We start from the raw sequence: 27896 nt of genomic DNA, 5'->3' as shown, positions 1-27896 counted from the left end.
CCCGAGCTGGGAACACTCTCCTCCCCTGCCTTGGAGTTGGCTCTCGGCGCCCGCCGCAGATGGTCTGTACCTCATACATAATAAAGATTTTTTTTTCTTCTGAGGAGGGTTTCTGTGAATGTGAGAGGCAGACAGTCTGGCAAGCTTAGACCTGTGTTTTTATATTTTTTTCTAAGTGAGCCTTGAGGGATGTGTCTGCCATAGTTTGGAACCCCTTAATAGCTAATGGAGCTCAGTAGTGTTTTGGTGCCAGAAGTAGGAACCTGATTTGTCCACTTGATGTTTTCTTAGAGGAAATTACATACATAGGCAAAATGAAGTTAGGGCCCAGCTGGACAAGACAAAGAAATTAAGCAGAGGCATTCCAGGAATTAAAGTGGTTGCTTTAGGAAGGTGGTCTTCTAATAAAGGTATGATAGGTTTGTGCTAGCTGTGTTTGGGACTTGCTTTGGGGTAGGCTGTTAGAGGTGTGTATTTCTTACTAGTCCTAGTAAATGTTTTCCAATGAGTTCACTCTGCACTGCTTTTAGACTTGAGTAATAAATTCTGGGTACCAAAATGTCCCCAGGACCTCATGTAAGAGCCAGATGAGCATTTTCAAATGTCAGATGGTTTGGGTTCTAGGTAGCTCAACATTTTCTAGTTCCTTTGTGTGGTGCTGTGTTGGTAGGGTCACACTCAGCACTCCAGGAGCCATAAAAACAGGCCCATGTGGAGAGTTCTGCTTCATGGGCCAGGCTTTGATTTTCTCTTCTGTGTGGAAGCTGCTTGCCTGCACAGGGCTGTTCTTGATCTCTGCAGTATGCTTTGGGAGCTGAAAATGTACAACATAGGCAGGAAGAAAATAGTGGAAATACATTATACCAGCATTTCTAGCAGCTGATTTGACCCCCATGAGAAAGGATATGTCAAGGTCAGATATGGGGTTGTGTGTTTTAAAAGATAAGAGGAAAAATGTTCTGAACGAAGTTGGATTTTGTTCATGACGAGGAAGAGTTTTTTCCAGGTATTTCACTCCTCTGTTTTTCATGTTAGTGCAGTCCAAAACTGACTTGTGGACTGTGCAGTATTTACTAAAGTACTTTGAGATTTAAGTGTCTGAAACTGCCAGCTCCTATAAGAAAAAAACCCCACTGGTGTCAGATAAGACACTTTCCCAGGGCCTGAAGGGTGTCAGAGTAAGGGCTCTAAGGAGTGAGCAGAGCAAATAAAATATTTTGAGAAGAGACAGGCTCCAGAGAAGATGTTACTTAGACAGCAGGGGTCAGCAGCACAGGATGGTCATAGACTCATCCTCCAGGCTGGAAGGGGCCTCAGGAGGCATCTCTTGCAGCCTCCTGCTCAAAGCAGGGTCGGCCCCGGGATCAGACCAGGCTGCTCAAGGCTTCATCCAGTTGGATCATGAAAGCCTCGGAGCGTGGAGGCTGCACATCCTGCCTGTGCAGCCCCTTCCATTGCTTGACTGACTTTTTGAGCTGCTAGGATACATGTTTTAAGCATAGAACACGAGGGTTAGAGATATACTTAGTCTTAAAAATTGTTAAGTGTGGTGTAATTGCATAACTGCAGAAGCTGAGGCTTTAAGAACAATACTGAATATCATGAAATTTGTGATTTGATTTTAAAATTAAGCAACATCTATAAGATCAGGAGTCTGCTGCTTTTGTAAAGCAAATGTTCATCTAAGAAGGGTTTTTTCAAATAGTGAACCATATCTGTAAAGTTCTGCAATGATAGCTGCTATTATGTGCTCCTCTGCTTGGCACAGTAATTAAAGTATACATTAGTGCTCTGAGACACGTGTTTAGAAGTATGGATTGAAATTAATCACCCTGCCACTATAGAAATTGCTTGCTGAGTCCAACAACATATGTGTTGCTATAGACAGTTGGTGTTCATGTATTCTGCATGGGTACCGTTAAATCTAATATTTCATAGAAAAAATATAAAAAGACATTTAATTGTATTAAAGATATGTAGGGGTTATTTACATATTGAACTGGTCTGGGGCAGGTGTTTTTAAAGGTAAATCTTGCACTGTAACAACCTCTAAGGATTAAATTGTCAAGCTATTCATACTGCTCAAGGGGTCATTGAGATGTCTGCAGGCATCTGTGTGAGCAGGGCAGCAGGAACTCCTGCCTCTGCAGGGGGGTCACCCCAGCCAGGTTTGCACATCCACACTGCCCGGGGGGTGAGTCCCTGGGGAGTGCTGGGCACGGCCCTCAGCGCTGCAGGGTGGGTTTGTGCCATGGGGTGAGTCCCTGGGAGCGCCGGGCACGGCCCTCAGCGCTGCAGGGTGGGTTTGTGCCATGGGGTGAGTCCCTGGGAGCGCCGGGCACGGTCCTCAGCGCTGCAGGGTGGGTTTGTGCCATGGGGTGAGTCCCTGGGAGCGCCGGGCACGGTCCTCAGCGCTGCAGGGTTGGTTTGTGCCGGGCTGAGCTCCCGGGGGAGGCCCGCGGCTGCTGAGATAGTTCTGCAGCCATTGATGGGGTTGCAGTGTGGGCTCCATCTCCGGCTTCCTGGACAGCCACAGTGTGCTCAGGGAAGGCTCAGGCTGTGCAGTTACCGAGTGAGGTGCCACCACTGCCTGCGCCACCGTGGCTCTGCCTGCCAGACCAACTTTGTACTGAACGTTCCCGAAGGTGCTGGCGAGGCGCTGATGTCAGTCAGGGACACTGCATCGCTTGCTCCGCTCTGCTCCGTGCGGTGCGGGCTCCGCGCCCGGCCGGCCCGGGGGCAGGCGGGTGTCCCAGCCCGGGGGCAGGCGGGTGTCCCAACCCGGGGCAGGCGGGTGTCCCGGCCCGGGGGCAGGCGGGTATTCCAGCCCGGGGACAGGCGGGTGTCCCAACCCGGGGGCAGGCGGGTGTCCCAACCCGGGGGCAGGCGGGTGTCCCAACCCGGGGGCAGGCGGGTGTCCCAACCCGGGGCAGGCGGGTGTCCCGGCCCGGGGGCAGGCGGGTATTCCAGCCCGGGGACAGGCGGGTGTCCCAACCCGGGGGCAGGCGGGTGTCCCAACCCGGGGGCAGGCGGGTGTCCCGGCCCGGGGGCAGGCGGGTGTCCCGGCCCGGGGCAGGCGGGTGTCCCAACCCGGGGGCAGGCGGGTGTCCCGGCCCGGGGCAGGCGGGTATTCCAGCCCGGGGACAGGCGGGTGTCCCAGCCCGGGGGCAGGCGGGTGTCCCAACCCGGGGACAGGCGGGTATTCCAGCCCGGGGGCAGGCGGGTGTCCCGGCCCGGGGCAGGCGGGTGTCCTGCCCAGCGCTGGCCCCCGCGACAGTGCCGCCGTGCCCCGCTCGCAGCGGCCGCGGGAGGGCAGGGATCCCCTGAGCTGTGTGTGCGCTGCTCCTGCAGGGACACTGCAGCTCCGCACTAAGGGCGTCGCTCCGCGCAGCGATCTCGGGCACTGCGAGAGGGGGGGCATCGAGCAGGAAAAGGACACGGAAAGAACAGAGTCGCTGTCTGGGGAACTGTTTGAGAATTGCTGCCCTTGCCAGGTTAAAACGTGTGCACAAAAAATGTCTCGTTCTTCCCTGCCTGTGCTCCAACATAGGACCCAGTTAAAAAAATGACTGTTTTTGTGAAAGTCCAACTTCTAGATGCTCACTGGTGTACACACCTCTTAGCGTGTTCAAGATCTAAATGCAGTGTTCAGGCAGCCTTTTTTTCACAGCTAATATTGATATGCTGCCCCAGAGTTACAAAAGCAGAGAAAAGAAAACCCTGACAGACATTTTGTGCTTCAGTTGATACATATTTGCATATTTCTGCATGGTGAAAGTTGTTTTTTTTAATTATTTTTGCAGCCTAGCAGCCTGGATGTAGTCGCCCTGTCAGAAGTATGAAATTTACAGCAGAAGAATTAATTTAACACCAAAAAAGCTCTCCCTCATCTGAACTGTCATTCAAAATGCACAGTGAAAATCACCAAGGAGGAGTTTTCTACCCCACTGTCAGCAGGACTCCTGGAAGAATCTTCTGAAACTTGCGGTAAGTTCTAGAGACAAAGAGCAAACAGCTTAGCTGTGAAGTAGAAGCTGATGCGAAGGTGTAATTCGAGGGCAGAGAAGATCCTGTGTGTGCACTGATCTCTCTGCTGAGATGTCTGTAGGAGGAATGGCATGTGAGAAAATTTCAATGCAATATTTGTTTAAGTAATCAAAGCAGAAAGAATAAGTCTAAGTTTACTACCAGGATTGAATTATATATATATATATATATATATTTGAAGGAATTGCTTAGTATTTCAAAATGAAAGCTTATATTTTCTTTATTCTTTTGAAAATATATGTCAAAGTACAGAAATGTTTAACTATGAAAAATAAGTGATAGTGTAAGCAGGACAAGCAGGAACTGCTGAGTAGGACAATGTATTTTGGCCTGGTTAGCTCCTGAGAAATAGCTGCAATATTTGCACTGTGTTCAATTAATGCCATTGCCTTGTCCTTAGTGGTTTTGTTTTGCATTCAGCAGTGGTATCCATTCTCTTACATTTGGTGAATTAAATTCTTCCACTGTATTTCCTAATTGCTCTGTCAATGTAGTACAGGTGGTTAGGGTGTCATCAGGATCCCTTCTCCATCACTGTGGTCATAGGATTTTGTATGGAGCATTTTCCAGAGGCTATCAGTACGTTCTATTATACAGGACTCCTTTTCTCCTGCTTCTGTTTCAGGTCCTAGATATGACTGAAATTCACACCAGAAACCTTGCTTTCTAAGTGCTGGGCACAGCCATTAGTGGTGCAGGGGTTCACATTCAGGGCAGTAGAAAGTGCTGCTGATGACAAATAATGGAAAGCTCTCTTTAGAGCCTTAGGAGTTTGGCCAGGGCATACAAAGAATTATTTTACATTTGTTTATAGTCAGACAAGTTTGCAAGTAAGACAGTAACGAACAGAAGTGTTCTTGCAGCCTTTGCAGCTCCTCTTTCTTGTTAGCATCAAAGAGAATATTTGTGGTAGAATGCATAGGAGTCAGTAATGAGTGTGGGGGAATCAGCAGCGTGGAGATTTCTGTCTGTGTTGACTCTGGTTATCCCCTGTCCTCCCGTGGTGTGTGCCTTTGCAGGACAGGCAAAGCATGCGTGTTTGCCTCCAAATGCTGGAGGATGGGAGCGATGGCTGGGCACTGCTACCACACTGTGCACCCCAGAGCACCAGAGGCATTAGGGAACACAGGCAGAGCCTTATGTAACCATGACATCAGTGGCTTATTTCTGGCAGTGACTCGTGTAAATCAGCACTGGGGATGGAGCCCTCGTGCTGCTCTGTAGCCTGCATGGCCCCCCTGTGCATTGCAGCAGGAACGTGAAAACCCTCCCAGGAACCCTGGCACGGGGGGATATTGGTTTGTTTTGCATAGGAAGCATGTATGTGGGTGAATATGTGTTGCATACATGTGTATAAATATGTAAAGTGGCTTGCATTGCCTGTGTCTGGGGGCAAAGCCTCATGTGTGACAGACCTTTTAACTTGGGGAGTTGTGCATCTTTTGTGTCGGCTCTGAGGCAGTGGAGATCAGCTGAAATGTCAGTCCTAGGGGGTCACTGGTGGGTAAGAGAGAGTTGCCACGATCCCAGTTTCTCTGAGGGCCCTTGGGGTCCATGATTGGATTCCTCTCACAGCTTGGTCCAAGCCAGCATGTGTTTGTTGGCTGTAAAGCCCATTTATCTCATGCTTTCACCTGGGGATGCCGGTCTGGGGCTGTGCAGATCTGCTGAAAAGGTACCTGAGGGTTGGGACTTTCAAGGCCTTAAATAACTATATAGAAAGATAACTTCTGTTGAGGGAATGTTACCCCTTTGCTCATTTCTGTCTTTTTTTATGTCTTTCATTGTGTGCCAGTGGTGCTGAAAAACTGAGATTTGGGTGTCCGTATATTTTATACTGAATTTAAAACATAAACAGCTCGCCATAAGAATCTTCTTATAAAAAGTTGAGAGAGAGAAATCAGTTAAGAGGTGGTTGTTCTTATTAAGAAAACAGTGAGTTATTATTGCTACCTCTGACATACATAAGTCTAGTAATACATATATCTCTTTAGGACTTGACCTCAGAATAAATTTCAAGATCAGAAACTAAATTAAAATCTTCTAAAACTTGATCCTCATGTATTTTTAAGGAAGTGGTCTATTCCAAGAACTCTAATATACGAAGTCTTGTTAAGGTTAAAGTCTCTGCAGGCTGAAGTTCATTTTTTGAAGAAGAAACACAGTTAGCAGTAAAATCAGGTAACACCCAATGATACTAGTTAATTCAAATAAATTCGTAGTGAGGACATCTTCAATGTATACAAAAATACTAGCTTCTCTTTTTATTGGTGTGTTGATACACAACTTTCTCAGTAATAATATACTTTATTTTGGAAAAAAACTAACCTTTGTGTCTTCACTAACAAACCTTGAATACTCTTTTGACTGTTCTCTCATTCTGTTGGTTCTCACGTATTCGTGTGAGAATTTTTTGACTCATACTTGAAAAGTATTTTAATAGTCAGTAAACCTTCTTTCAAATACACTTGCTCTGGATACTCTCCGAGGGAGGAAGAGCCGTTCTCCCGTGCTTCCCATGTCCTGGGTGTGTGCAGTGACTCTGGCAGCTGATGCTGCATTGCTCCAGACAGAAACAGAAAGAGAAATCAGTAAATCTGCCCTTGTATTACCTCTTGCAAAGTGAGAAATGAGGCATTTTAAAGTCAGATGCGAGCTCAGGATCCAGCGTGGTTTGCTTACTCCTGGTTTGTCAGTTCTGGCCCAAGGAGTGTGGTGTTCTCAAACCCAGCCCAGGGCAAAGGCTGGCCCCGGGCCTGGTAATTTGCTGCCAAGTTATTTGGATGTGTTGAGGTAAAGAAAGAGGTTTTGGTTGTGTGGAATTTGGTTTTTCCCTGAGCTGCAGAAAGCAGATTCCCTTGTACACAGGCCTTAACTGGGTTGGTGAGCCATGAGTCCAGGAAGGGGACAGTGCCATTTGAACACTCAGCTCTCTTTGGAAGAGCTTCACAAATCCCAGGCAAGGCTGGGCCTCCTGAGATGGTTGGCATTATCAGGGCAGACATCTACAAAACCGGGTTCAAGCACTTATCTGGCCTCTCTGCGCTTCTTTTTATTTAGAATTTCAGTTCTCTGGAGTATCACTGGACAAGGAAATGGCGTGTCCACAAAGTTCAGATTTAGTAAACTGATAACACTAACAATAAACAATTAATTACTGAAAAAGAGCATGAAAGAATAAATATTTTTAAATGTATTTTAGATTTAAATGTGCCAACTGTGCAATATATTATTCTCAAGCTCTGGAATGAGGTGCTGGGACTGACATAACTTGCCCTGACTATTCCCTGGATTAAAAATTCCTGCTGTTTGGATTCTGTCATGAAATGGTTGGCATCCCAGCAGTCCTGACAAGTGTATAAGTTGGCAAGGAATTAAAAATGGTGGTGGCTCTGAAGTTTAGTGGGAGGTTTCCTGCCTGGGGATGGCAGGCAGTTGTAGCTGTTGGTAATGCCGTTCCCTTGGCTGTGCAGCAGCTCATTTCTGAGACAAAGCAAGCTTGGGCACGTGTTCCACTTTGTCATAAGAACTGCTACATTTGGTTTTCTTTGAGTGTTTTCAGGCACTGGAGTTTTCATGTGCCCACTTCTCTTTTTTTTCTTGTTGTTTTGTTAATAAATTAAATCTGACTACAGGATCCCTCTGCCTCTAAACTGCAGTAAGGGCTGCTTGAAAAAGCATGAGCCTCCTCAAATTTTTACCCTCAAGAGGAAATAACTGATTTTTTGTTTGTCTTTGATCCAGTCGCATCAGTGTAATTTTCCTTCTTCAAACAATTGAGCCTGCAGTTCATTATGGTGCAGGACCGGAACCCTTCTATTACCTTATTTTTAGCAACAATTACATTAAGCCTTAAAGTCGCATTTGTGAAAAGAAGGGCCTGCACCAGCCCCAGCTCCGTGCTCTCCACCCTTGCTCTGGCTGAGCCCCGGGAGAGGCAGTGGCAGTTTGGAGCCCAGCACCTCTGTGCTGGGAGAGGAGCAGCAGGACGGGAGGGTCCTTGGCTGCTGGGGCTCGAGGGCTCTCTGGGGCCCAGTGGTGCCCTCGCGGAGCCATTTCCAGCCTGGCCTCTTTGTTTGCAGGGCTTTCCCTCGCTCTCCTCAAGGCTCTCAAGGAGCTGTTAGTGCTTTGGAGTGCCCTGAGGGGGCTGTGTCAGCCCTGGGGCCGTGTGGGACCCCCATGGAAGCGCTGCCTGTGCTGTGGATTCAGTGCCCTCCTGCCCCCCAGCATCAGGGAGCACCATGATGCCAGGCCAGTGCATCCCTGGAGGGCACTCCCTGGAGCTCCTGAGCCTGGGACAGCCAGGGGCTCTGCAGGACTCTGCTCCTGCAGGCTTCAGCATCTTCCCAGAGCACAGCCTCGGGCTTCTTCACAGCTTATGTACTTGATTAAAACATCATTTCCCTTCAGCTCATGGAGCTTAGAAGCTCTTAGAGGCATGAATTCATGGAGAGACAGGTTGTGTCTGCTATGGTGTTGAGGAGCTGTGCTTCAGAGGAGAAAAATCGTTCTGCCAGGTGATTTGTTAGGTTCAAGCATTGCTTCCAGAAGTTTTCAAGCAACAGTGTTTATCTGCAGTTGGGACTGACTGACACCATCACTTCTTCTTAGGAAATGTGCCGTTAGAGGATGTTGTAGTTTTCCTAAACACGGCCCTTGGAAGTCTAGGAAGAGAAAGGCACTGCTGAGGCAGGAGGGAGGTGAGGGAGAATAGTGTGTGAGATTTGGAGGTGTCTGCCAAGCTTGAGAGAACAACCTCCCATCACAGTGGCTGTGGCAACCCAACTGGAACTTGGAAAGAGGAGCATAGTTTGAAACATTGGATATTTTACTCTCATTGTACCTGATTGAAATATCCATGTACTGCAGGTAGTAAAGCTCTCTAAATACCCATATTAAAGTTCACTGCAAAAATATGGAGCCTTCATGTTATTTACCTGACATACTGTGCTCAGAAACGTGGTTAGCATCCAGCAGACCCAGAGACCCACAGACAGGAAAAAATCTGATTAATAGCACCAAGAAAGGGGCACAGTAACCCCCTGCAAGGAACCAGACCCCTCGGAATGCAAAACTGCCAGGCCAGGAAGATTTGAGGCGCATGTGGAAGAGCTGTGTCTGTATATGAGCCTGACAAAGGGAATAAAAATGACAGAATGAAGGTACAGCTTTATGTTTTCACAGGATAAAACAGAAGAGTGAAATAAAATTGCCAGGAATGAATATACAAACCCTGAAAGAGCTGGGGAAAATATTTGAGGAGAATGTACAGGAGGCAGCAGAGGAATACGTTTCTCTAAATCCCAAAAGCAAGAAATAGAGAAGAGCATAGATGCTTGCATTGTATTGCAGAAAGTTCTGGTGTGCACATGTACGTTAGAGACATAAAAGATCTCCTAATTAGAGACAGGATCATTTGTGGGACATGTGATTCCAGTTTATAGGAGGAATTGCTGAAAAAAAGACATCCAACCCTAAAGGAATGAATCAAAGAACAAGAGCAGCTGAACTGTCCAGGGAAAGGAGCAAAACGGCGGCCGCTCTTACAGGACACAGGCTGTGCTTAGAATGAGTGCAGGAGACAGGGAAGAGCTGGGCTTGGGAGGGATGAATGTGAGAGCAGGGCACAAAAGGGGAGTGCCATTTGGGGCTGCTGGGAACAGGGCCACCAGGGTTCACTGAGCAGCAGGGCCGTGGTGTCCGGCTGACGCCTCGCGGGCTCTCCCTCCTCGGCAGGGAGAGAGGAGGCAGAAGGAAAAGCGCCCAGCCAGGTGTGCTGGGGCAGCAGCAAGGTGGAAACCTGCTCTGTCTCAGCAGAACAGGAAGCAGCAGGCTGTTCTGGAGCTCAGCATGTCTGAAGGAATATGAAATCAAGCTGCCAGCCTTTAGGTGTCTCTGGGTTAGCAACCTCTGCTCAGTCACCAAATGTTGCATGAAAAGCAGAACTGTCAAAGGAAAGCTGGGGTGACCTGTCTGCACTTCCGAGAGAGGAGAAGCAGGAAGATAATGTTTGAAAGAGGCACCAGGAAGTTAATCTGTCTGAGCGTGACCTGAATGTTACCCCATTTTTTTTTGTTTCTCTACGCCGTTCTCTAAAGAAAAGCCAATTATTTTTCAGAAGAATAGGGGCCTCTCATGTTGTTATTCATCATGTGGCACATGAAACACCAACGCTAACTCCGAAACTGCGAGTTAACCTTGTCCTTTCATCACGTATGGTCATCTCATCACTAGGCTGGTGACTGCTCAAAGCTGCCTCAAAGTGCTTGGGCCCCAGACAACTGAACTTTTATGCATCAGTACAAAAGCAGCAAAGAAGATGAGAAGGAAAACTTGTTTGTCCCAAGGGATGCAGCATAGTGGTTTGAGTAGTCCTGCCTAGAAAGTCACTTGTGGCTTTTATAATAAGGAACTTAAGGTTTGAATTTTCAGACTTATTAGCTGTACATTTGTTTGTTTTTTATTAACTTAATATACTATGTGCCACATTTTCCTTGGGGTATTGAGTCAAGTGATGGATTCATCCAGTTTAGCTCTGAATGCGTGGGCTCTCTTTTTCATAAAACTTTGAAGAGATTTGGGTCTCAAATTTCCAGAATGATTTTATTTTATGCCTGTATACTTTGGTACAGCAGCTCATGTTTTCTGTCCCGTTTCCTTTCTGAGAATACGTGCTTCTGGCTAATGTAGAGAGGGAATGTAGATTTTGTTTGTTCTCTTTCTTGACCCGTGAGAATTAGAGTTGTCTTCTTATATGAGCAGACACAGTTAAACCACTTTAGTCTACAAAAGAGTCACTGGAAGTTTCCAATCCCCTGGCTCTCTGCTTCAATGGAAAGAAAAACAGGTTTTAAAAAGTGTGAGAAAGATATGGCTATTAAGCTAATCCAGTATACTTCATCTAGCTGCTAAAAACCTCTACTGTTAAAAGTGATTAAATGTAATTGCATCAGTAAAGGTGGTGTAAAAAAACCCCTGAGTTTCATTAGAAGCTATCTTTAGGAAACCCTGATTCCTTGGCTTACAAAGTTACATACAGCATTGCTGTTTTATTTTGGGAGTGCTTTGAAGGTTTCTTAAACCCAGGGTTATATAGAAAGAATAAATAAAACCCAGCAGGACAAATACACAGTTCTGAAGTATTCTTCTAGGTTTCATTATATATCCACAGTGCATGTGCTTTATTCAAAAAGAAAATTGGGCACAAAACTGAAAAGTTAATGGATAAATATTCAACTGTCTTAAAGAGCTGACCAAATAATAAAGATATTTGGAAGAAAAAACCAAATTAACAAACCACCACCTGTGTGGTGGATAAAATTGTCATAAGATGGAATGGAAGGACTCCTGGTAATTTCAGGTAAAGCTATTGAATTAATTGTTTTTTACATTCTTCAGTTTGAAAATGAATCTGTTCATTATTTTAAGAGCTGAAAAACAAAGTTGCCAAACTTTTTCTCGTTTTCATATCTTTAAAATCTGAGATGTATCATGTCCATAACACTGCACAGTATTTATAGAGAATTTAAAATTTCTCCAAGTTATGCTGTCTGAAAAAGCTCTTGTAGACAGTGAGATATTAACAAATTCATCAGTTATGGTCTAATGCAGAACACCACACGCTGTTTTGTATCCTTGGAGCTGAACTGGATATTTGCACTTTTGGGTTTGTTTTGTTAGATTATGAGAAATTGTGTAAACTGAAACAGGACTGTAAAACCTCCGTCAGTGAAATACTGAGAATTACAAAATAATCTGATTCTTACATAGCTTTGGCACTGCCAATGTTAAATGTTACTGCAGGTATTTATTGCAAGAGCCTCAGTTACTGCAAAGAGAAAAGTACAACAGTGAGCCTTGTTTGCTTAGAGAAACCACATGCTCCCAGTGTGTTCCGGGGGAATAATCACACACTTCTTGTGGGTATTCAGGAGAAGTGATAATTCTGAAGCAGAGAATGCTATTGATAATGTTTCCACTGGGAAACACAGTAAAAATGCATTTAGCTGTTCCCCTACATGAAATTTAAGCAAAGTTTAAGTCCAGATCGTGCGTGGCCTGTGGTGAGATGTCGAACTAAACACTGATGTGTCTTCTCCACATAGAGGCACTTTCTGCTTAAAAGTTGCTGGAGATTAAAACCATGAAAATGTGTTGATATTTAGGGCATTTAATGAAATATTCAAAACATGTAAGTGCACAGACACGAGGTAGACACGCACTATGCAACAAAAAGATGATGAAAAGTCAGTCCCTTCTGAATTCGTTATTTCTATTCTGTTTAACTATTTGCCTCTTACTTTGAGAATCCCAGTGTGGAAAAATATTTTTATAATCTGTTTGGCATTTTTGGCCTCATGCAGTTTTGATTCATGAGTTGAAATCCTGTTGCCGTGGAAATCAACTGAATTGTTGGTCAGCTTTGAATTTCTCCCACAAGTGGAGGCAACTGAGGGACATCATCTAGGCCAGTTCTGTACATGATGCTGGCCATGGTGTTCTCCCTTTTATTCCATGAGTGGGAGCTGTGTTTCAGTGATGGTGGAAGTCAAGATTTCCCAGTGTTACTGCAGTGAGTTCACTCATATCAAGGGCAATGAGGGTGTTTGACAGAGATGTTTGAGCTGAAAGGAGCTGCTCGTCACCCACATAAATCCCACTGGACACAGACCTCCCTCACAGACAGCGCACAGGAGGAAAAGCAAGGTGCCCAGGGCTTGTCCAAGAGATCACCAGGGGTTTTCCCCCAGATTTCTAGAAGAAAAAAGGCAAGTCAGCAAGTCTGAGATGTGTAGAGAGCAGTGAATTGTGCTGCCCAGCGTTCAGAGCTGGCACATGTGCTGCTGTCACTGTAAGGTGCCATGGCAGGCTCTCGGGAGGGTGCCAGGGCAGTGACAGGGAGCTGTGCTCCCTCCTTGCCTGGCCTCTGGGGATGAACCTGGCAGTTCTCTGGGATTCTGCCCACAAGTGGGAGGTTGGTTGCTGGGCAGCTCTTGGCCAGTTGTCATCATCAGCTGTCCACAACTTCCTCTGCCCCTGCCCCATACCAGCACCACTAGCAAGGGGTGTAGTTTTTCTCTGATGACTTTCAGAACAGCTGAAATAAAAATAAACACTGGTTTTTAGGAAGTCAAAAAAAAAAAAAACCACTTATAATAGAAGCTTGATATATGGCTTGGGAGGAGGGGTTTAGGTTAAACTGATTTTATTGGAATTATGCAAGAAGTGAAACTCGGAGTGGCAGCTCTGTGTCCCCTTGTCTCTGCCCCCCGCCTGGGAGAGAGGGCTGGGGGAGGAGTTGGCTGCTGGGGGGGTGGGACAGGAATGTGCTGCTGTGGGGCTGGCAGGGTGGCAGTGAAAGCAGAGCCGTCCCGCGCTGGCAGTGCCAGGTGCTGGACCCCAGCAGTGCTCACACTCGGAGGGTATTTCTGGCTTTCCTCAGCTTTGATCCTGCCACTGAATCTGCGGGGGTGCAAAAATCCACCCACACAGATCCGATGTCAAAATCCTGGCCTTAATTATTTATGGTTTGCTTTGGACAAATTACTGTTCTCTCTGCAATAACCACAGTTATTACCAGAAATACAGAACAATCTAAATCATACATATATACATTATGTAGGTATGACATTTATTTTTTTTTAAGACTGTAACTTTATTAATGAGTTTTGAGGCTTAACTGAAATTCTCATTTCTCAGTCTTACCCTGTGCTGCTTTTTACCTGACCAGACTGGTCTAGATCTACAGCAATTAATTCTCAGAAGAAAACAGCTCATAATGTTTATAACCTGAAATCCAACTTAGAACTGAAAAAACATCCAGCTTTATACACCTTGCACCAAGATCCTAGTGGTTTGTTAAACTGCAAATGGACTTTACTAGTTTCCTGCACAAAAGAGACCCCCTTTTTGAATGTCTCTGGACTCTGTTCACGAGACTAATCCATCTCAAGTTAAATCATTTTCATCTGCACGTAAATAAAAAATGAATCTTATGAAAAAACCCCAAACCTTTTAACGTAGGACAGTACATTTCATGAAACAAAAGTAAAATCAGAATTTTACAGCAAAATCAAACATGCCACTGCAGAGCTAGGCAATGCCAGCCAGCACCATTCTTTAATTAGAGTAAGTCAAACTTTGTGGCTTATGTGTTTCCCAAAGTCTTTTTCTTTATTTCTTTTCACCTTACTTTTTCCTAAATTTTTAATCATAAATTAATGCTGATATGTTTGCTGTCCTAATGGTTACAAATAGGCTCACAGCAGTTGAATGTTGCTTTAAATTTGGATTCTTGTCTTCATTTTTTTTCCCTTGGTAGAACCATGTGAAAAAATCTACTCTCTTCAACAGTTCCTAGGTAGGATATTGCCAGCCTGGTCGTTTCACTTCCTGCATGTGCTCAGTTGGAAGGCAACTGAAAATCAGCAGAAGCTTCCAGGTAATTCTGTGCCTGCTTAGAATTATGTAAAATTGAGTTTTGTTTGAAGTTAAAATCTGCACCCCAGCTTTCAGTGAGGTGCCAACCTGGTACTCTAAAGCGTGTTTCTGATTATTTGGTTTTGATCTGGTGGGAGAGTAGCACTAGTTCTGGTTTTCAAGTTAATGTATGCTTCTGGCTCTGAGGTTCCAGTGCAGTGTGTTATGGATATGGATTGCAATCCCAGCCTCAGTGTCCAAAACAGTCATGGGAAATACATGTTTTGCACATGTTATTATTGAGGAAAACCAAATGGCAGTAAAAGTACTCCAGAATGGAAAAAAGCTTTCTAGTAAAAATCACGTTTATGTGAGTGACCTGTGTGAAATCACAGAACCTCACAAAGCACGGCGGATCTGTCTCATCAGAAACAGTTCACTCCCTGTTCAGTAGAGAGTATTTGCAGTTTTAAAAAATATAATACAGCATTAGTACTTTTCCAGGTTATTAAACAATGCAGAAGACCTTTTCTAGTTTAGTACAGTTAGTTTTTGTTTTCAAATCATGGTCGTGTTTGGTACTTCCTTAAAAATGTTCTTAAGCTTTCAGAGTTGCACGTTCCAGAGCTTTGGTTCTCTGCAGGTTATGTTGGAACTGATTGTTTTCTAAGCCTGAACTAAATCTCTTGAAGGGTTCCTCAGTCTCCTCCTCTCTCCAATGATAACTTAAGTCAGAGGGAGGGGCCACTTAAGGCTTTTAATTATGGGAAGCCAGTTACACAACGGGGAAGAATTTTGCCCTTAATATACGTGTATTTTCTGCAGAATGATCAGATTCTATCATGAACTGTATGGATATTATGATTATTTTTTTTTAAAGATTGTGAGCCAAGGTTTTAAAATTACTAGTAATTCTGGCAATGAGAGTGTCAGAGAACCAAACTTGAGGCCTTGCTGATACCCCTTCCAAAGATTTCAAAGTGTTCAGCTCTGTGCAGGAGATCCACCCATAAAGTGTCTCAGGTTGGGATACAAAAGTCCAAACTTGTCACCTTTCAGCCTTTGACCTAATTCAATTTTTATGAGAAATTGCTATAAATATATACTTGCCAAGTAATACAAAGTGATATCTGATCGTTTTCCACAGTAAAAAATTGTCTGTGTGTGTACATCTGTATGGAAAACTCAGGGAATGTGGTACAAACAAGTGTGTTTCACCTTTCAAGCTACAGCTGGATCGTGGCTTTTCAAAACCCGCGGATTTATTCTGTAGATCAGTCTTCCAGTGTCCTTTGCTGGTGTCTTTTCTAGCTTCCAGCTAGAAAGCTAGTGATAAAGCATCAGAACTGCACCCTTTTAAAAGAAGAAAAGCAGGGTAGGCATCTGTGATAGCCGTGTAATGACACCAAGTCTGCATGTATGGTTTAGAATAGTTTGAATCCTCATTCGTTGGCACATGGACAGTTTCTCCAGTGCTTTATCTCCCTATGATGTTTTGCTGCACCAGTCTGGCATCATCGGACATCCTCCCGCCAGCGTTTGAAAGATTTTTCCACACAGCCATAAAATGGCACCTTCCCCCTTGCCTGTGCGTCCAGCAGCTGTAATAACAGCAGTGGCACGGTGTGCACCCCTCCTGGAGGGCTGGGGGCTCAGGGAGGGGTGAGCTCTGTCCCGAGGCTGTGCCTTCCTGTCTGAAACGAGTGCCTTGGAAATGTTTATCTCAGCTGGAAGTGAGAGCTGGTCTGTCTGTGCTCCCCAGTTCCCCCCCGAGAAGCCGTGCAGTGGAACAGCTGCACAGCCCTTCAGTCCTCCTCGTGCTGGTAAACATTTCCATCTCCCCCTTCAGTTCTGTGCCGGGTTCCCCCGCTCTCGTGTGGGGTTCGGGTAGAAGGTTGCAGCAGTGGATTTAGGGTTTCTGCAGAGAGGAGCGAGAGGGAGGGATCAGTCCCGTGCAGGACTGACAGTCCATGTTCAGCGTCACGCAGGAGGGAGTTTCTTTGTGTTCTGCCAAAATGTATTTCAGTGTAAAATGTCTTGAGGCTGCTTGGGGCTACTTCTATAGAGAGCAGACCAAAGTATACAATATACTGGCTTCTCTTTTGCTGGTTTTGGACAGCCAGGGCTGCTTTCCATTTCCTACAGTGTTCCAATATAACTAAGTCATGTGTGCTTGGTAATGGAGGCTTCTGAGACCTGGGGCTTCTGTAAAATGGAAAAGAACAAAGTATTATTTATACAGTATAATATTTTGATTTGCTAATGAGCTGTGAGGTGGGTGTTATCATGAACTACTGTGCAGCAAAAGAGGTTCTTAAAACATGCATCAGCTTACTCCATCTCCAAATCATTGCAGATAACACAGTGTTTAGTTTCTAATTAGACCTGTGTTGTGCTAATTCTCCTGAGCAGTGTAGGTGATTGCAGGAGCTCCGTGCATCCAGCCTCTCTGAGAGACTGATTGGCAGGATGAGCACACGCTGATTGGTGTGGCCTTGCTCTGAGGGGGAAGGAGGAAATAAAGGCACATAACCTTCAATTAGACTAATGATATTCTAGTCCTGAAAGGATTAGGAGAGAAACATTTAACTGAAAATAAAAACCCAATGTATAATAGTTCACAAATCATTTATTTATTTTGGATAGCCTTTTGCACTGTTTCATAGGAGAGGATGGACATTATTCTTTTTCCATGCCTCAATCCCCTATATTAAAAATACAGATGGTTCATCCTAAGTGCTGGTTTCTGTACATGTGAGTAATAAGTGTAACTTTCAAGGCAGAATCTTGTGAACTGTTTCTTGATGGAACATGCCAGAGCAGCATAGGCATTTTACATTGCTGAAATTATTTCTGGATCATTTTTGCTAGAACATTTTCTTTGTGGCCAGCTCAAATCAGTATGCTTGGTAGTGCAGTTCCACTGTGGAAATGAAAATAGCAGCATGGATTTGATAGGGACAGTCTCATTGAACTAGACTGGGTTAGTGTAAGAAACGTCTCCTAACTTTAACCCTTCAGTCAGATTCTAAACATGGCTTGGCTTTTTCACATCATCCTCACTGCATTCAGCACTAACAAAGGCTGTGCCAGTCACTCTTGGCAGTCAGTCATGTAGCACTGGATTTTTTCACCGCCTTTAAATACCTTTTTTGTTTCAGCCATTGGAAGTCCCGTGAGGCTGAGCTGTTCCTCTGCTTGAGGGGCTGGAGCCCCTTTTCCGTGTGTTAAAGGAAAGGGGCTGGCTAAGGAGTGGCATTTTCTCAGGATGATCAAGCTGTGGCTTGCTGCAAGTCCCATCTGCCCTCTCCACATGCAGCGTTGGAGGCCCTTCCTGGAACAAGCTCCTCGGGGATTTACCTGTGAGGTTGCTGCTACAGGGTCACTGGGAAGGCAGATGGGACACAGGATGGCAGACTTGGACCAGTTGCACTTGGCAGAGAACAGATCTATGGAGTAGCACAGTCACTGTATGGGGCAGAATTTCTATTTAAATGGTATTCCTTGTGGATCTCGTCCCCACAAATAGCAGTGCCCCTGTTGGATATTCAGAATTGCCAGGTGGGCTCACAGGCTGCAAAGGGGGTGTTTGTGCAGATCATGATACACATAAAGGTATTTGGTTCTGTCTGTGTGCTTCAGTAATACTTTTTTGCAGGCTATGTAAATCAAGGTTGGAATTTGCTTTGTCAGTTGATGTCAGGTTGAATTAAGTCAGCCTTGAAAGCCTCAACCATATCCCAGGTAATAAAACTTAATCATGAAGTAAGAACCATAAATTTGTCTTCTGCTTGAGAAAGGAGGCGGTAAGGTAACCCAAACTTCCCATTTACTTCCTTTTGCTGTTTCTATTTTGTCTATCAGAAACTGCAAAAGGAAGGTTTTGGACCTTGTGAGAGCATTAGAAAACTTGAAAAAAAAATCATGTGACACAATCACTCACTTGACCCAGCTATGGGCAACATCTTTGAACTCTATGAAACTGCCAGGTGCTCACACTTTGTAACCCTGAGTAGAGGTGTGCCTGCTGCAGATCTGTGGGATGCAGATTTGCTCATTTGCTCATATTTCACTTATGGGGTTTTTCCAGTTTCTCTTTCACGGCTGCTCCATTAAAGTAGTGCAGCTCCCTGGAAGGCTGCAGGCATTGAAAGGGCTGCAGCATTCAAAAGAGAAGTTTGGGGTCCTTTTTCTTAGTCAAACAATTTTTTATATGCCAAGTGCAATATTTTATGCTGCCCAAGGAAAAGGATACTGTTTGCCACACTTTAAAATAACACAAAAGCCGTTCCAGCTCTCCTTGAAGCCAGTGACAAGATTCCACTTGCTTTCAGTGGGAATTTGCAAAAGACCTGTGATGCAATTTCTGTCAGAGCAGAAGAAAGCTGTGAGTTCATTGTACCAAGGAAATGTAAAATGAATGAATTTCATGCGATTTCATTTGCACAATTCAGAGAGAAACTGCTTTGGTTTTGGAGGAAGTGTCCTGTAAAGCTGTTGCTCAGGCTCTCTCACGTGGTGCAGAGAAAGAAGTGACTGCACTCAGACCTGCTGCTGTTCTGTTGGAGTGTGTGTTAGAGCACAGGGAAGGAGGGACCGCCTTGTCTGGGGTGTTCCCTTCAGTTTGGAAGGTGAAGTGTCCAGCTACTGTTTGAAAGTGTAATAATCGCCAGGAAATCTCCAAGTCAGTGAACTAGAGCATCCTTAGTAAGTCTTGTGCAAAGCAGAGGTTGAAATGGAAGAACTCCAAGGAAAACAAGTCTCTCTTTAAAGTGAGTTTTCCCTTGGGTTTCCCTGCCACAAGGCAGCAGGAGTTTGGCTGTCCCTGTTCTCTGTGCACCTGCTGCTCCCTGTGCCTGTGCAGCCCTGAAAAAAGGAACCTAGCAGTGAACCTGTGGCATCACTGGGGCTTGTGTGAGGGGAAATGTGTGGAGAAGTGTACCTTGCAGACACCCACATCAGTGGCGTGGCAGGAAAAAGGAACGTCTCATGTTCTCTCCACGTGAGATCAGCCTTAAAATTCTCCAGAGCAATGAGGCTTCTCTGTAGCTGTGAAGAGCCCTGGGGCCTTCTCAGGCATTCTTGCACTTCTCAGCTTATTCCTGTTGCACCTTGATAGAGATAAGACTAATTATTAGATCCTCACCTTTAGACTCCCTGCAGTTACTCAGTGCACAGTTTACTTTATCATTTTCTACTCTAGCCTTACAGTTTACTTTGGGGAGATTATATTCTTGCTGCTACTGGAAGAATTTGGCTACCAGCAAAGAGAACATGGTTTTGAACTCCATGGGATGTTACTGATGTGTAAATTGTCCTATATCTTCCAAATAGTGGCCACTCCATCACTTTTCACAATATACCTCACCTTAAGATTGGGAAATAATTAGTGATTTTGGGTGATCAGCCTCAGCAACCTTCAGAGGGACCCAAAATCTTCAGAAATTGCTGTTATGGAAGATTGCATCTTCTAAAATCACATTTCCCTAAGTTTTGAAAATGTAAGGCTTGCATCAATATTCACAAGAGACCCAAGCTCAGCACTACTTAATTAAAGAATACCTTTATGGAAAGTACTTTACATGCACAGTAGGTGCATTTTATAACCTCTTTGAAATGAATGTGGAGAGCCTAATGTTAGCAAAAAGGCAAAAGTTACCAACCAGAAGCATTTGAAACTGGGGATGAGCATGTTGGTCTCCTGCTACTGGCACTGGATTTCCTTGTTGGAGGTGTGAAGGATCAGTACTGAAGAGGAACTGAAGAACACTTCAGACGTTCTGTAACGTCTCTGTTCTCTCCAGATCTATGTGAAGTTGGAATATTTGTGCACTTATGTTGATTTACCTCCACATTAATGTCAGTGAACTGACTCTTCCACAAAGATAGAAGACACATTTTCTTACTGACCTGGAGAGAAAATGATTCTCTGGTGTTTATTCTGATGAATTTAAAGATATTTCACACACATTTCCCCAAATTCTCTGCTTGTATGCACTGGCACAGCATCACTCTATTCAAAGCAAGCATATACATTTATGTGGCTTTGGTGAACTACAAATGGTTTGTTCCCAGTTCCTGAGTAACCAAGAGAAGGGAAAGTTTTCCCAGGTTTGGAGTGTAGCTCTCCTATAAGGTGCACGCTCTGGGTGAGTCGGCCCAGCCTGTGAGGTGTGTGTGTATCCTAAAGGAGATGGACTGGAGCTAGTGTGCTCTTCTGGTTCAGCTAAAGGAGGGGAGGAGGAGAGGGCTTGGGGAGAAGGAAAGCTCCGAGCACTGCCAGCAGTCTTGAGGGGGGTTCAGTTCAGAAAGTTCAAAACTGCTTAAAGGAACAGTGCAAATATTTCCCATCCTTTCCTATGAAATGACATGGTTTGTTTGCTGTTGCTTGTTCGTCTGCTCTGCATGGTACCTCACATTTATCAATAAAACAGACTGTAGGGGGTAACGGTACTTAAATGTTTATTTTATGATGTTTTGGCTTTTGCTGTGTTTATTCTGCGTTTTCTGGCTAAATTCACACTCAGATAGCTTTTTCTTTTGCTGTTACAGCACATCTGTCTCAGACTGCCCTTAAAAAGACAAAGCAGTGGTCTGGCAAAATGAACTCAAAACACACAAGGAGGAGCCATTGGAGACTAACCTGCAAGGTGTTCAGGTATTTGCACTTTCATATCCTACACCAGCAATTGGTGCACACGTGGTGTGCCCTGCAGTTCCTGCACTGCAAGGAAAATGTTCTTGTTAACTCACACAAAGTGATGAGAAAATGCTGTAAAAAAATAAAAAGTCAGGGCAAGGATGAAAGTTGTTTAGTGAGAATGCCCCCTGCAATTTAAAGAGGGAGCCAGGTTTGAAAAGGTGCCGTGGCTGTTGGAGCTCCAGGTTCAACACACGTGGATGCTGCTGAAGGTTCCCTCCCGTGTGCTGCTCCCCAGAGCACCGATGGCCATCTGGGCAGTGGGGGCAAAGAGGTTTCTTCTCTGGCACGCACTGGAGCAGAGGGAACAGTCTCTGCTGATGGGCTAAGGCACTGCAGAACTCCCAGTGACCTCAAGCACTGGGTCCTGGGCTAGGCTTACAGTGCGGGCATTTTGGTTCCCAGGGAGGCCAGGACATCCCATGTTCCACTTGCCAGGCCTCAAGGATTTCAGAGAGCTTTAAGTTGTGTGTATGTCCTGCATACAGCTGAGAGAAGACCAGATGTTTACAGTGCTTCCCAGTGCCAAAATGAGACTTTCTAGTTGGACAGCAGGAACAGTCCAGATTATAGGGAAATAGATTTTTGGTTTAGGGGTACATAGAGGAAAACTAGCAAGGCCTGCTGAGCCTGTGTTCCGTGTCTCTGGAGGAAGGAGAACACTTGGGTGATTCCCTTTCCACGCTCCTCGTGAGCGGGTGGTGACAGACATGCTGTGGATGTGCAAAGTGACAACTTAGCAGCCACAAGGAATTCTGTGCATGTCTGTATGATGATGTAAGTGTGGGCTGTACACAGCTTGGTCCCTTTGCAGCTGATCAGCTGGGGAGGCAAATGGGCTACTGAGGGGCATAAAGGTGAGAGTTGTGCTTGCAGAGTCCCTCAGTCAGTACCAGGGCAGAGAAAAACTTTTACTGGGACAGTCATTACAATGTTATCTCATTGCAGTGATTAAGCTGTTGCAATTAACATTGCAAACTGTTGTTCATGAATTAAGTATTTTAAACAAACCCACAAAAGGTGCTTCCTAAGGGTTTATATTTCATGGTTATGTCACTGACATGTGACAAATCACTTTCCTTAAATGTTACACCATATGTGACTGGCTGAAAAGCAAATAAGAGTAAACAGCAAAGTCACTCTGAATATTATTTTAATTCCTGAGCTTACACAGTGTATCAGCTTCCAGATATTTATTCAAGTTGATATTTTATTACGTGTGCATTCCCGTGGTTTTGGCAGTGCGCTCACAGACAGTGTTGATGTACTCTTTCAGATTCTGCTACCAAAGTGCTCCTGTGACTTCATGCAGTTTGCTTCATCTGAGTGAACCTCAGATAAGTCGTGCAAAATTTGTATTAAATCCCAGAGCACCAGGTTTTGCTGCACATGATGCAGATGTAACACGTGGCACCAGCGACTGATGGTGTAGCACTGTTAGTACTTTTCAGTGTTTTGTCTTCAGTGGCTTTTTTTTTTTTTTGCCAACATTGGACCTCCAGTGCAAGTACTTGCTCACAGTGGCATCCCAAAAAGTAAAGTCCAGTGGTGAAAATTCTTGTTTTTTCCTTCTAAGTGTTTTTGAATCTTGGGTCAGATCGTTTGCCTTCAGAACATCCTCAGTCTCACTTTGGAGCTACAGTATTCTTTGGAAGAACAAGAAACTGCTGTCAGAATCTCCTCATGTAGATTTAGGAAAGGTTTCTGTTCAACTTTGATGAGGGATACTGTTTTCCTGTAAGAAGATTAATTGTATCTAAAGCATTTACACTTTCAAGCCTTTTGAAAATAAGTACACTCTAGATTAAGAAGTGGTTTTCTACTCAGTTACATAGTTCCTTCAGAAGAGTTAACACTCAAGGAGAGGAGAAATGAGCCTTGCATGAATTTTATTGACAATAGATAGGAAGAATAGTGCCTGAGAACATTCTATAACCTGAAATTATGGACTAAATCAGTACCCAAAGGTGGTGGTCAAACAAACATCCCATATTTTAGATACGAGTTACTGACATTAATGTTCTCAAAACTCATCGTTATGGGGAAGATAGACTTTACTTTGAATTTCAGGTTGGGATCGGTCCTCAAAATAAGAAAACTCTAGAAGTCAAATGTTCCTCTTAGAAATTTCAGACGATATGTGGTTTGAGAAACTGTGAGTAACAAGCTATTTTAGAAAGGAAGGTTTTTTTCCTTCTTAGGGAAAAAATTACACTTAATGCTTGTTGCAAACCTTTCATGTTTCTAACACAACCTGATACACTGTTTTTTAAATAAATTATAATTGTAATATAACAAAGCTGCTTACAAGTATTGCTGTATTTGAGATGCAGATTTTAATTTGGCTTGGTTTTCATAGAAGGAGTACTTCCAGTTCACAAATATTGTTTAACTTTGGGACTTGAAAAATTTGAAATCAGTATACTACCACAGTTGGTATTTCTAGAAGATGATGGCGTTTTAAAAGGAATTTTTCCTAATTGGAAGAATTTGCAAAACTCTCAGAACCATGGTCCTTCTCATTCCAAACCACTCTGCATTGAGCATAGGAAGAATTGGTATCAAAAACCTAATAGAGAATGTGATGTTTTCTGGGTCTGGTAACCAAGGCAGTGGCTCCAGAAAGTGCAGGAGTGCCTGTTCCTTGATTTGAACATCCATCCTGCCCTGAGTGGTGACTGGGATGTCTGATTAAGTTGATGGTGAAGTCTGGATGCCTTTGTTTCAAAACTACAGCTTTGCACCTGTTACACAGCCCAGGCATGAGCAGTTCCTGATGCAAAATGAACAGTGGTGGTGATTTGAGTGTCAACTGTAAAATCTAAGTGCAATGAAGATACTGAAAGGGAATTAAAAAAATTATTGGCAGCCTTCATTTTGGAAGCTCCTGAACTTGTATTCTGTAAGTTTGCTTTCCTTGATAATGTTCAAAAATACGAATTGGGGTTTTTCTTTCCTTTTTTTTTAAATTTTTTTTTCAGGAGACAGGGCATTCATGGGACCTAAGTTGCATATATTGAACAGTAATGTGGAGAGGGAAGAGGGTTTCAAATGTGAATTAACTCTGAGTTATAGTGACTCATAACTGACAACAAAACACCCAAGAAGAGACATGAGACAGGATGAGATGAAATGAGACAAGCCATGAAAGAAGGGACAGATTTATGAGTTATTGGCCCACAGATGGAATGAGAAGATATACGAGTGGAGAATGAGATCATCACTCAGAGCTGTGCTGGGGGAAAGGAGGGGGCTCACAGGACACATCCCAGTAACCTCTTGTGGATAGTAGGAGGGTTGATTTAAGCCACAGGAAAATCAGTATTAGTATGATATAAAGATGGGCTAAATCCCAAACCTCAGAGGGGCCTGATTTTTCTCCCCTTGCACTTCAAAACACAAAGAAAACAACAGTCAGGCTGACCCCAAACCTCCAACAGTATGTGGAGACTTCGCTCCGTGACGGTAATCCCACCTGGCTAAAATCACACCAGCATGCTTTCAATTTTGGAAATGCAAGGCAGTTTTCAGCAGTTTAAAGAAGTTGCTGCATTGCTTAAAATAAAGACAGGAGGCAGAATTTTCACCTTCAATCTAAACAATGCAGCAGTTTTCTGAAAATGTTAAAATCTGGCTTTCATCCCTAAAGCTGAAAGCATGTTTCCAAGTAACTGCATCCTCTGTGCTACCAAGCCATCGCTTGTGGATTATAAATGGTGGAATTGATTGCCAAGTCTGTTTTGGGGAGATTTCAGTTGGCAAAATTATAATCCATCTCAAGAATCAGTATCTTAAAATTTCTACCTAAATGATGAAAATAAGCCCTTGGTTGCTCACAAAGCATGTACAGATCTGTGAAGTTTGTGTTACTGTAGTTGCAGCCCCTGTACAGATCTGTGAAGTTTGTGTTACTGTATTCTCTAAGTTTGTTCTCCTATCCTGTGCAGAGATCAGGATTCCTGCTTGCAGGAATGCACAGGAGTCTGTTGGTTAGCTGAGTCTGCAGAATCAATTGGCAGCCTCGTGAGGAAAACTTTTCTGGTGGAGTTTCTTCTTATATCTGATTGTGACAGGACTAGATAGGAATTCAGAAGAAGCACGGGAGTGTTTCTCACAGATTCGGTCACTTTTGCTGTGTGACTTGACTAAGGGGGTCATCTGTGCGCGTGGTCAGATTGAGTTAAAAGTCGTTAAACTTGGTGACCGATTGGTAGAACTGGAGGTAATCAGTAGAGCAGTTTTGCTTTGGTCAAGCCTCAGTGTGTAATATTTTACCTTTGTTCAGCTCTGGCTGCCCTCACCCAGCAGTTCCTGTGGAAGAGCTGGGACCTGGCTCCATGAGGGTGGTGTGTGAGTCCTGCAGCGGGTGGGCCCTGGGGCGGCTCTGCTGGCCCTGCCCTCGGCCCTGGGCATTCCCACACACCGGGGAGTGTGTGAGAGCCGGGCAGTGTGTGCCTGGGGTGGGCTGGGGGAGCTCTCGCTGTCCCCGGGCACACCCAGCCGGGAGCTGAGGGGTCTCTGTGCCGGGCCGGCGGCCCCGCGGCCCCTCAGTCCTCGGAGGAGCTCCTGAGGGAACACTGCCCTTCTGTGCGCTTGGAAACGGCCTCGTGCTGCCTGGAGATGGAAGGGTGCTTTATGGAATCTGACAGCTAAGCTGGAACGGGATTACTGAGGTTGTATTTTTGAAATATAATTCACTTTTTGACGTTAGATTAGCGTGGTAGATAGAGCACAGTTAAGTAATTCAGGACCAGGCCGCCGCCATGTAAATGAAATAACTACCACCCTAAAAGGTCTGTGCTTCAGGAGAAATTGAGTCTTAGCAGCCATATCAGTTATAAGTGTGGGCATATTTGGTAACAGCAGACAAACTCCTGATGGGTTCCAGTTCCTGAAGCATTTCAGCATGTATTTAACTCCACTGTGCATTTCAGACTCACTGTGTGCTGGGGTACTGAGTCTGGGTGTTACTCTGGAAGTACCTCTATTCCTAAAGTGTAATGCTGCTGGAACACTTACAGTGGAGGGTTTTATTTGCTCGATAAACACCATCCACTTTTGACTTCACTGTTCTGTGTTGGATGTTGTTCGTTTTGGGTAGAGCACCGATTCTAATTGGGACTTATTGAGATCAATGTGTTCCCACATTTTTCAGCTTTCCGATGATAAGACAAAACTGGGAAGAGAGAGTATGTGCATGAAAACCCCTGACATTTAAAGAAGATAGAAAGTCCATAAATAGTCTGTTAAATGTTGAGACACCATATTGATCTCCTTAGGGTGGACTAATAAATATTTAAGTGCTACTTAAATAGACAAAGGAGATTGGAAAGACTTTAAGAGTTAAATTGTCAAATTTTCCACCTTCCAAGACTTTGATGGTGCCTTTTCTTTCCTGGTAAAACTAGTATTCTATGAACACACCTGTGGCTAAGGAGTTGGGACATGGCCGTGTGCTCAAGGTGAGGCTGTTCTTAAACTCTTTCAGGCATAACAGTAGGACAGGAGTCGTGGACAGGAATCGTGTTCTAGAGATCCCTCCCAGGTGGCCTCTGCCTGTCCCGGGACCCACAGGTCCTGGGATGGAAGGAGCAAGCAGATTTCTCTGTCCTGCAGAATGGGAACAGCTCAGAGCTGGAAATTAGTAACTTGCAATGGCCTGAGCTGCTCTTTCCTCAGACATGGTTGCCCTTTTGAGGCATCTTCTATGAAATAAAACCACACTGAGAGCTTCAAATGGAAAACAATGGAAAGAGAAAAGTATTGAAATAACTATTTACTCACCAAGTTTTGTAGACTGATAAGATTACTCCTGTAAAACCAAATGACCAGCCAAACAAACATGTAAGATCATGATATTGAGAGACTGATTTTAACTAAATCACTGTAGAGCCTTGCTGCTTGTGGGAGTTTTTCCTTACTAGATTTCATTTTGAGAAGGTTTCTTAATGCAAACAGACTTGGCACATTTTAGTCCCCTGAAACTAATTTGTCTTAAATGACAAATCTTATTTTTGACAAGATATTATAGTAAATATGATGTATAACATTGCATTACATAACAGTGGTATTCCTAAATGAGTCTTACGGTAGAGTTCCAGGTTAAAATTCAAGACAAGCCCTGTATAGTACAGTATTTGATCCACGTATATCCTAAATTCCTTATGGAAAGATAAAGCTTGGGAGAAGACAAATACACCTTTTTTTTTTCTAATATGACATAATGGGGCACTGAAAGATCAGGGTCACCATGTCAAAAATTGTGAAGTCCTATTTAAACTGCGGGACAGAAGGCTGGACTCAGCCCTGCTCAGCTGTGCCGGCCCTGAGGCTGAGAAGGGGGCAGGAACTCGCCGATGCTGTGCTCGCTTGGCAGTCTGACCCAGTGGTGTCGCTGCGCTGGAACACGGAGCAGCTGTTGGGAAAATCTGTGTCAGTGCAGCAGACAAACCTGGATGCTTGCATTTAACCCAGTGCCGAACAACACAGGTTTCTGAGTTTTCATGAGTTCTCTCAGTAGGCAGACAGTAAAGGAGAAATGTCGGGTGTATACCCGGGGTTTGGACTGATACAGTAGGAGTGTCTTAGCACAGAATACTGGAGTAATTCTGTCTGCTCATTTTCGTTGTTGAAGCTGTTTGCTGCATTTCAGACAGGTTAAAATAGACTGTTTTTCTGACTCTTGGGACTGACATTCAGCTTGCCTATTATGTCTTATTAAAGGCTCTGT

General features: G+C 44.4%; 1 protein-coding gene and 1 long non-coding RNA gene across 5 annotated transcripts in view; one reads left to right on the top strand and one right to left on the bottom strand.

The window, feature by feature from the left end:
- LOC135413923 (uncharacterized) overlaps positions 1 to 27896 on the top strand; it is a 193153-nt gene that overhangs the window by 99147 nt on the left and 66110 nt on the right. For both annotated transcript variants that reach the window (XR_010430494.1, XM_064654038.1), the window contains exons 5-6: positions 3804 to 3987; positions 21019 to 21124. Coding sequence is in view for 1 of the 2 variants with exons in the window: in XM_064654038.1 (XP_064510108.1) it covers positions 3804 to 3842 (39 nt within the window). In the remaining variant the exon portion in view is untranslated. The remainder of the gene's footprint in view (positions 1 to 3803; positions 3988 to 21018; positions 21125 to 27896) is intronic.
- LOC135413924 (uncharacterized) lies at positions 16113 to 25047 on the bottom strand. 3 transcript variants are annotated; one of them, XR_010430496.1, is made up of 4 exons: positions 22656 to 25047; positions 20130 to 21190; positions 19409 to 19577; positions 16113 to 16671 (listed from the first exon to the last, which is right to left on the bottom strand). It is a non-coding gene; the product is annotated as an uncharacterized LOC135413924 (long non-coding RNA). The 3 variants fall into 3 exon arrangements; XR_010430497.1 differs by having other exon boundaries at positions 19409 to 21038; positions 21110 to 21190; XR_010430495.1 differs by having other exon boundaries at positions 19409 to 21190.

Source organism: Pseudopipra pipra, chromosome 5 (genome assembly GCF_036250125.1).
Source record: "Pseudopipra pipra isolate bDixPip1 chromosome 5, bDixPip1.hap1, whole genome shotgun sequence".
Taxonomy (NCBI): Eukaryota; Metazoa; Chordata; class Aves; order Passeriformes; family Pipridae; genus Pseudopipra; species Pseudopipra pipra.
The sequence above is the reverse complement of the archived record's forward strand: the minus strand, read 5'-3'. Positions and strand labels throughout refer to the sequence as shown.